This window comes from Equus quagga, chromosome 5 (assembly GCF_021613505.1).
Source record: "Equus quagga isolate Etosha38 chromosome 5, UCLA_HA_Equagga_1.0, whole genome shotgun sequence".
Classification (NCBI taxonomy): Eukaryota; Metazoa; Chordata; class Mammalia; order Perissodactyla; family Equidae; genus Equus; species Equus quagga.
The window spans coordinates 15,700,356-15,708,801 of record NC_060271.1 but is presented as its reverse complement, the minus strand read 5'-3'; the positions used below and the strand labels follow the sequence as shown (position 1 = coordinate 15,708,801).

Here is an 8,446-nt window from a genome sequence, read left to right as displayed (position 1 = left end):
CCTCCGAGCGCAGGCCGTGCGTCGCAGCTCCGACGCCCAGTGGCCAGGGAGCACGAAAGCCCCGCCCACGGACCTGTATGAGCGTGCCCTTCCGCCTCGCGCGCACTGGGATAGAGCGCTGTCATGGAGAGTGACGCGACGGCGGGGCAGACAGAGGGCGTCCAGGAAAACCAAGGAGTTCTGTCGGCGACAGGTCGGGGAGGTACGCAGGGCGGGAGTCAGAAGGGGGCAAGAAGCCCTCATGGGGCAGCTGGGCTCCCGGGCTCCGCGGGAGGCCGAGGGCGGGCTCTCACGGCCTGTGTTCCCGGGTGTGTGTCGCAGGAGGCCTGGTGGAGCTCACCCCGACCCCCGGCGGCCTGGCCCTGGTGAGCCCCTACCACACCCACCGGGTCGGGGACCCCCTAGACCTCGTGGCGCTCGCAGAGCAGGTGCAGAAGGTGAGGAGGCGCGGCTGGGGAAGGCTCTGACCGTCTTCGTTCGTGTTTGGCCCCGCGTCTCGGGGCTCGGACCTCACAGCCACCTAGCGTGGGTTGGCGTGTGTTGTGGTCTCCGTTCACACACGGGGGAAACGGATTGTCGTGGCGAGTGGGTGGCCTGACTCGAACTCTGATCTTAGGAAGACCAAAAAGGCTCCTTCAGCTGCTACTTGAGTGCCCATAATCTCCCTTCGTGGGCAGGTGTGCAAGGCCCTTTCACTGTTCATTATCGCATTTGGGCCTTGGGACACAGCCCTTTAAGGAGGCAGGACTGTTGTTCTTCCCATTTGACGCGTGAGGAGAAGTTTCCCGGGAAGCTTCAGGATTACAAATGCAGGTTCTACTGGGATGCATAGTCCACTTACTTTGAACTGCTTACCTGTGACCTGAAAGCTTGTAAAACTTATCCTCTGGAAGGGCAAGGACTCTACGATTTGTCCGCTGTCCTCTTTCACGGAACACGGAATTCCCACTCCCAGTGCTTAGACATTGATTGCCAAAAGAGGTAAAATAAGGAGAAAATGTGAAATAATAGAAGCAGTACTGGGGGTTTGGACACATGAGTTTTAATCCCACTTTTGATGTTAACTTGCACTGTGACTTGAGGCAAATTACTTTTCTCAGCTTCTTGATCTGTAAAATGCAGGGTTTGAACTAGGAGAGCTCCTACATCTACAGCTCTGAAAAACCAGATTCCATCTAATCTCTCACCAAGACTTCCAGCTGTAGGATCCTCTTCAGGATGTGCAGATATAGGGCCCTGCTGCTTTAAAGCTTATGTAGCCCCTCAACCTTGTGTCACATTTGGCCTTGATTATATTCAGAGGTCTTTATTTTGCTCAAAAATGTTTAAGAATGGGGGCTGGCCCCGTGGCCGAGTGGTTAAGTTCGCGCGCTCCGCTGCAGGCGGCCCAGTGTTTCGTTGGTTCGAATCCTGGGAGCGGACATGGCACTGCCCATCAGACCACGCTGAGGCAGCATCCCACATGCCACAACTAGAAGGACCCACAACGAAGACTACACAACTATGTACTAGGGGGCTTTGGGGAGAAAAAGAAAAAAAATAAAATCTTTAAAAAAAAAAAAAATGTTTAAGAATGTGCTCAAATGCCTTCACGGATACATCTCTGTACTTCAGGGGGGTTTTGTTTCTTTCAATGGGGAAGATTTTTATTTATTTATTTAATTTTTTTTTACTGCAGTCACCTTGGTGTATATCATTATATAAATTTCAGGTGTACATCATTATATTTCAACTTCTGTGTAGACTGCGTCTTGTTGTCCACCAAAAGTCTAGTTACCATCTGTCACCATAACTAGTTTTTTTTTTTAATTAAATATTCAAATGCTCAGGAAAACTCCTGTGATTCAAACCTTGTGCCTTCTCTTTTCTAGAGGGGTGGGGAGCAAAGTATAGCTTTTATGGATTAGGAGAGTGTCCTGTGTCTGTTTAATCAGAACTCTTATCTGGAGGGAGGCTGCCAGGGCCAAATCTTAGGTAAACATTTTCGTGGGTTGGTGAGTGACCATCATGTTTGTTACAGTGGCCTGAAACAAAGAAAGAAGGAACACAGTTTTTGTCCTTCAGCCTATAATCTAGTGAAATATAGAGGAGGCATTATCGTGCTGCCTCCATTTTTCCAATGTTATCAGTCTTTAAGAAGCTGAATTAAAAAACACTCTAGAGACAAATTGAATCAAGCATATTTACTGTGTGTGTACCGAAGTGTGCTTTCTAGCAGGACTGACTTCTGACATGCCATTTGGGTACTAATGTGTGTTCATAAAGCCGGCAGCCCTGGTGTTAAGGCATAAAATTTGGAATCAGACTGATCCGTGTTCAAATCTTCAACTGCTGTTTATTAGCTGTCAAACCTTGGACAGGTTACTTCACCTCTTTGAGTCTAATTCCTAAAATGAGGAAGTGAAGTTATCGCCAACTTCATACGGCGGTATGAGAATTCAATGAGATGATATATGTAGAGGGTCTCAGAGTGTTTGGGGCCAGAGTTTGTGCTTAGTAATTATAGGTACTCTTTCCCTCATGGCGGGCCCTTTCCTTTCCCTCAGACCCACGTCAAATGTCACATCCTCCCTGAGGCCTTCACATCTGCAGAAGGTTAAACCCCACCCCATCCAAATGACAGTTTTATTAAATTGAATTTGAATGCCTCGAGGCTACACATGCATCCTAATTCCCGCAGTCCTCGCCATTCCCTTTTATTAAACCAGTTACTTCATTCCTTTGTTATCTTTGATCTGCTCCTACCATATAATTATGGTTATTTCCTTCATAAGAGTGTGTCGTTATTCCGAGTACATATAAACTATTTAATTGCCTTTCTTTTTGGTGTCTGTATTACCTAGAGCTGTGCTGTACAGTATGGTAGCCACTAGCCACATACGGCTATTGAACTCCTGGAATGTATGGTTAGCACAACTGAGAAACTGAATTTTAAATTGTATGTAATTTCAATTAATTTAAATTTAAAAAGCTGATAATTGATTCAATTACTAGAAACTTTTAAGTATATTTGGAACAACTTGAGTATGTGAATCGACTCTTTGAACTGTAAATTTTGTGAAGTCTAAATATAGATCAAGTATTTCCAATGAAAATTTAGCATCCAAATTGTTAGGTACTGTGAATATAAAATACACACTTAATATGAAATGTAAAATGTCTCATTAACAATCTTTTTACATTGATTACATGTTGAAATGATAATTTTTTTGCTATATTGGGTTAAATTAAAGATATTGGAACTAATTTAACTTATTTTGACTTTTAACATGGCTACTAGAAAATTTTAAATTACATGTGTGACTTGGTTCATATTCTAAAGGACAGTTGCATCAGACTGTAACGTTGACGAGGGTAGGGCCTTCTCTCTCATGTTCGCTGATGCATCCAGTGCCCAGCGTGATGTCCGACACGCTGTAGTTAATTGTGGATTTGCGGATCAGATAAATGATTGACTCAGCTTACTCAGTTATTTCTGTTTGCTCCTAACACTGGCTTATACCTTGCTTTTACCTTACGCTTCCTCAACTAACCAGCAAATTCTCTTAATATTAATTAGTTCAAGTTTAGCTTCCTAATTTCTTTTCCTTAACTTAATTGTATACTACTGGAAGTTAATCAGCTTTTCTTGAAAGTAAAATGGAAGTTTTTGACAGATTTCTGATGCCTGAGTGATAATCCTTCCCAATACAAGAATTGGTCACATCAGTCTCTCCTAGCTTTGAAAATTATTTGATTTATTTTAAGCACTTTCTCTTGCCTTCACTTGGATTTCCCAGCACATGACAGGCAGCCTTCTGTGTACATTATAACTTTGTTTCAGGTCTAGGTCATAGTGCAGTCTTCTAAAAATACATTTTAAGTAACAATTAGGAATGCAGTTATAGTTAAAATATAATTAGGTGTGATGTAAATAATTCAACTGAGGTAATGGTCAGATTAACAGATACTTTTTGTATATAGCTTGATTCCTACATAGCAGGTGATAAGAGCCATATCACACATGTCTTTGGATTTTCATCGTAAGACCCATCCTTGATTTCAGAGATGTTTAAACCTGAGAAAATAGATGGAGACCTGAGGAATAAGTGGGGTTGTCAGGCAAAGAACAAGGGGGAAAATGTATTAGATGGGGAAGAGAGCATATTCAGTATATTTGGTAGCAAGACAGAGCAGGGCATATTGGAGGACTGAAGAAGTTCCGTGTGACTAGACTGTAGAGTGAAGAGGGTAGAAAGCTGTGGGAAAGAGCACTTGGTGGTGTGATGTGGGGTCATGTCAGGGTAGGCTTCCCATAAGCAGTGCTGTTTGAGCTGGGCTTTGAAGTGAGTGGGAGTCCATGAGGGAATGGTGAGGATGGGAAGAATATTATAGGCAGAAGCGAAGATATTGTCATAACCTCACATTGGGATCTAAATAAGAACATCATAGATGTCTTATCCTTTTTTGACTGACAGTTTGGGTTTCTCTCGCCTTCAGGCTGATGAATTCATCCGAGCAAATGCCACCAACAAGCTCACAGTCATAGCCGAGCAAATCCAATATTTGCAAGAACAAGCCAGGAAGGTAAGTTGGCTTTTAGGCAGGCTTTCATTTTCTTCATTTAATTCATAGGATTAACTGAGTTTACTTGTAATCATTGTAGCTTGTTTATCTTCACCCTCCTCCTAGAAATACAGAGGTGTTGGGTGAAATAGAGTAAGTCCAAGAGATTAAGTATAAGTTTTTCACTGGGAGAAAGTTCAGTGAGGTAAAGCATTTTGAGGGGAAAAATGTTTTCGGTTATAAGAGAAATGTACTTACTATAGAAAAATAGGAAAAAAATTAAAAAACCACTCAAAGCCAGTAATGCTCAACACTTTGAAATATAATTCTTCTAAAGGCATTTTTGCAGCATAGTAGCATAGTCTAATTTTTGTCTCTTCAGAATGATCTGGATCCCAGTAGTGATTCATTGCCATGGGGGAGCAATATCCTAAGCATTGAAGAGTTTCAGATTTTGATTGGGATGATCGATGAATATGAGTGCCTGTTCCTTCCAATACCTGATTTGTTACATCTGCGGCTCTTAGGTTTTGGAAGATGCTCGCAGAGATGCTGACTTGCACCATGTAGCTTGTAATATCATCAAAAAACCTGGCAACATTTACTACCTTTATAAACGGGAGAGTGGTCAGCAGTATTTTTCCATTATTTCGCCAAAGGTAAGAACATTTATTTTTTTGCACAAAAAGCTATTCTAGCCTTTGAGAAATTCTTGGCATGTGTATGTGAAAATGTAGGCACAGGGATTGGTAAATGGTTTCCTAGAAAATTGGAGGTATGTGAGCCCAGACATGACCCTGAAAAATATACATGTGCCTAAATTATTTCACAGTCATCTCTGTTAAGGGAGGTATCTGATGTGTATTGTAATGCTTTCCAAGGCTGATTCTGACTGGTCTGAAGTGAAAAGCCAAAAAAGAAATTTGTGGCATAATTAGGAAATGAGCTCAGTTTCTTTACTGCCTACCCTGATCAGAGCTGACTCCTTTGCTTTCTCTAGGAATGGGGAACAAGTTGTCCACATGACTTCCTTGGTGCCTACAAGTTACAGCATGACTTGTCCTGGACTCCATATGAGGACATTGAGAAGCAAGATGCTAAAATCAGCATAATGGACACGTTGCTAAGCCAGCCAATGGCCCTGCCTCCACACGCTGAACCCAACTTCCAGGGACTGACTCACTGAGAGTGGACTCTGACAGACAGCTCTCATGGCAAGGACCTGTCACCTCCTGCTTGTCCCTGTTCTCTGCCTTGATGGGAGGTGACATGAGAATTGAGGGCATGTAGGTGAATCATGACCATCTCGGAAGGAGACCCTGTGTGAATGTAAATGCTGTCGTGATTATTACTTTGAGTTGTGATGGTAATGAATCACATCAGTCTCTTTTGGAATCCTCTCTGGATCACAGCTGGCAGTGTACTTTCCTTCTCCTTTATCTCCATCTGTTCTCCCCATAAGTCAGAGCACTAGAGAAAGAAGAATTTCTTCTTCCCACAGAAAGGTTGGCAAGTCATTTTCCAGAGAGGACTGTTTTTAGTCTTTGTAACTGAAAGTGTTTAAGATTAGGGTTGAGGCTGTTTAATAGTTATTGCAACTCCAGCTTAAAATTCATCTGGGAACAAGAATGTTGGGTAATGGAGGATGATAAACAACTTGGCTTGGCTGGATTAGAGTGTGTGATCCTGGTATTTCTGCACTGTTGATGAGATTTGGCTTGCTCCTTCTGTGCTTGATGCCTAGCTAGAGACTAGAGAATCTGAGGCAGCAGCAATGGCCAGGATTTGGGAAGGTCAGCCTCTAAACTTACAGAATTGTAGACTTGGAAGAGATGTTGGAGGCTGCCACTAACAATTGTATGAATCCACTCTGTAGCCTCAGAGGGGGAGATCCAGAGTTCAGCCGTCTGCAGCGGGACAAATCCATTTATTTAAATGGCATCTTTAAAATATTGTGGAAGAGAGAATAGGGCGGTGGGTGAGGAAAAAGAAAAACAGGCAACCTGTTGATTATGAGTTAACTGATTGAAACTCATTTTGACCTGAATTATTAAAAAACTTAACAGAGACTTTTTGGCCGAGTTACTCTAGTTCTGATTCTGGACTATTGTGGGGCTCTACCTCACTTCCTGTTTGTTCAGTGGGATTAATTAAATGTATAGTATATCCAGCATGGCTGTACTTCTTTTAGTGCCATGTACTCCATTATAGCGTGCTCTAAAAGGAGAGATGTGTACTTGAAAACACAGTTCCTTTCTGGGGATGGATGTCTCTCGTGCTGATCTGCTTGGCACAAAACCCTAACCCCATCTGGTGTTCATGGCCTTTCCTTAAAGGCCGTGCTCCTTGTGAACTATAAATGGTCTGCAAAGGCCCAACACAGGATGGGGCTAGACCCTGCAAGGTCACCCAGGTGATACTTGGTCACTCAGTTCACAGGGGAGTCCTCTGTGGAGTCAGCTGCAAAAGCCTCTGACTGGGTTGCTGCAGGACACTCAGTGGCACGGTGGTTGGTATAGTGGTATAGCAGTTGATTCTGACCTCAGAAAGTTTCCCAGGTTTTCAGAAGGTTCTGACCTGCATGGTAATGACACATTTTGAGTAGTGCTTTATTAGTTATCTATTGCTGCATAAATCACCACAAACTTAGTGGCTTAAAACAACACACATTTATGATTTCATAGTTTCCAAGGGTCAGGGGTTTAGGCACACTTAACTGTGTCGTCTGCTTCAAGGTTTCTCACAAGGCTGCAATCAAATGACTGGCCAGGGCTCGGTTCTCATCTGAAGGCTCAACTGGAGAAGGATCTTTTTGTAAGCTCACTTAAGTTGTTGGCAAAATTTCTGTTCCTCAAGGGTTGTTGGACTGAGCTTGTTGACTGTTTACTAACAGACTGTTAACCAGAGCTGCCCTTAGTTCCTTACCACAGGGGTCTCCCCACCATGGCCAACAAGGATGACAGTCTGCTAGCAGGGTGGAAGACACAGTCTTCCATAGTCCAGTCACAGGAGTGACATCTCATACCTTTGCTGTACTCTGTTGATAAGAAGCGAGTCACTAGGCCAGCCTGCACTCGGGAGGGAATTACGCAAGGGCATGAGTGCTAGAAGGCAGCAATCATTGAATCGTTGAACAGATCTTAGAATCTATCTGTCCCACTGCTCAGCTGAGAGGGGAAAGGAGGGTCCTGGGTAAAAGAGGCAGCATTACAAAGCAGTTAAGTGTGGAGGTGGCGAAGTCACAGAGCTGGACTTGACTCCCAACTCTGACAAAATAACCTCCCTGCTGGCATCCCTGCTTCCTCTGTCCCCTCTCCAGTCCATTCTGCAGACAGTCATCAGCTTGATCTTTTGAAAATGCAAATCCCCCTCACTCTTGATATTTCCTAACTACTGAAGCAGACAAGAGGGCAGTGATTCGAAAGAAAACTTCCTTCTGTTCAATAAGGTGTGCTCCCCACACTGACCACAGGCGGTGCCGTTGGTCTTTCCTGCTTGAGCCAACTGCCAAACTTAGGGAAAGTTAGTGGCAATGTGAAGTGATTTTGGAGGTAACATCTCAGAATGGGGTGCTAGGACCCATTGATTATATACATCCATCTACCCATTGCAATCATTTCATAAGTGTTAAGTGCCTTCTAGATTCTGGGTTCTGAAGCATAACACAACTGAGTAAGACAGACCCGTTTCCAAGGAGCTCACAGTCTAGTGGGGGAGAAACCCAGTTGACAATTACAATATGGAATAAGAAGGGCTGTGACAGAGGTAAGCGTGGAATATCATGGAGCACCGTGGAGGGGTGCCTAACTCAGCTTGGAGAATTTGGGAAGACTTCTTGGAGGAGCCAACGCCTGCTTAGGTTTGAAAAACAAAGAGTTAGAGCTTGGTTGGAGACTTCGGC

The 8,446-nt window shown here is 43.6% G+C and overlaps 1 protein-coding gene across 2 annotated transcripts; it reads left to right on the top strand.

Moving 5' to 3' along the window:
- Positions 1–68: 68 nt before the first annotated feature.
- On the top strand, positions 69–6,615 carry C5H1orf50 (chromosome 5 C1orf50 homolog). 2 transcript variants are annotated; one of them, XM_046662794.1, is made up of 5 exons: positions 69–202; positions 322–437; positions 4,480–4,566; positions 5,073–5,204; positions 5,546–6,610. In XM_046662794.1, the coding sequence occupies exons 1-5, from the start codon at positions 124–126 to the stop codon at positions 5,729–5,731; spliced, it is 600 nt and encodes a 199-aa protein (XP_046518750.1). In that variant the 5' UTR covers positions 69–123; the 3' UTR covers positions 5,732–6,610. The 2 variants fall into 2 exon arrangements, with proteins under 2 accessions (XP_046518750.1, XP_046518751.1); XM_046662795.1 differs by having other exon boundaries at positions 85–193; positions 5,546–6,615.
- Positions 6,616–8,446: the final 1,831 nt, after the last annotated feature.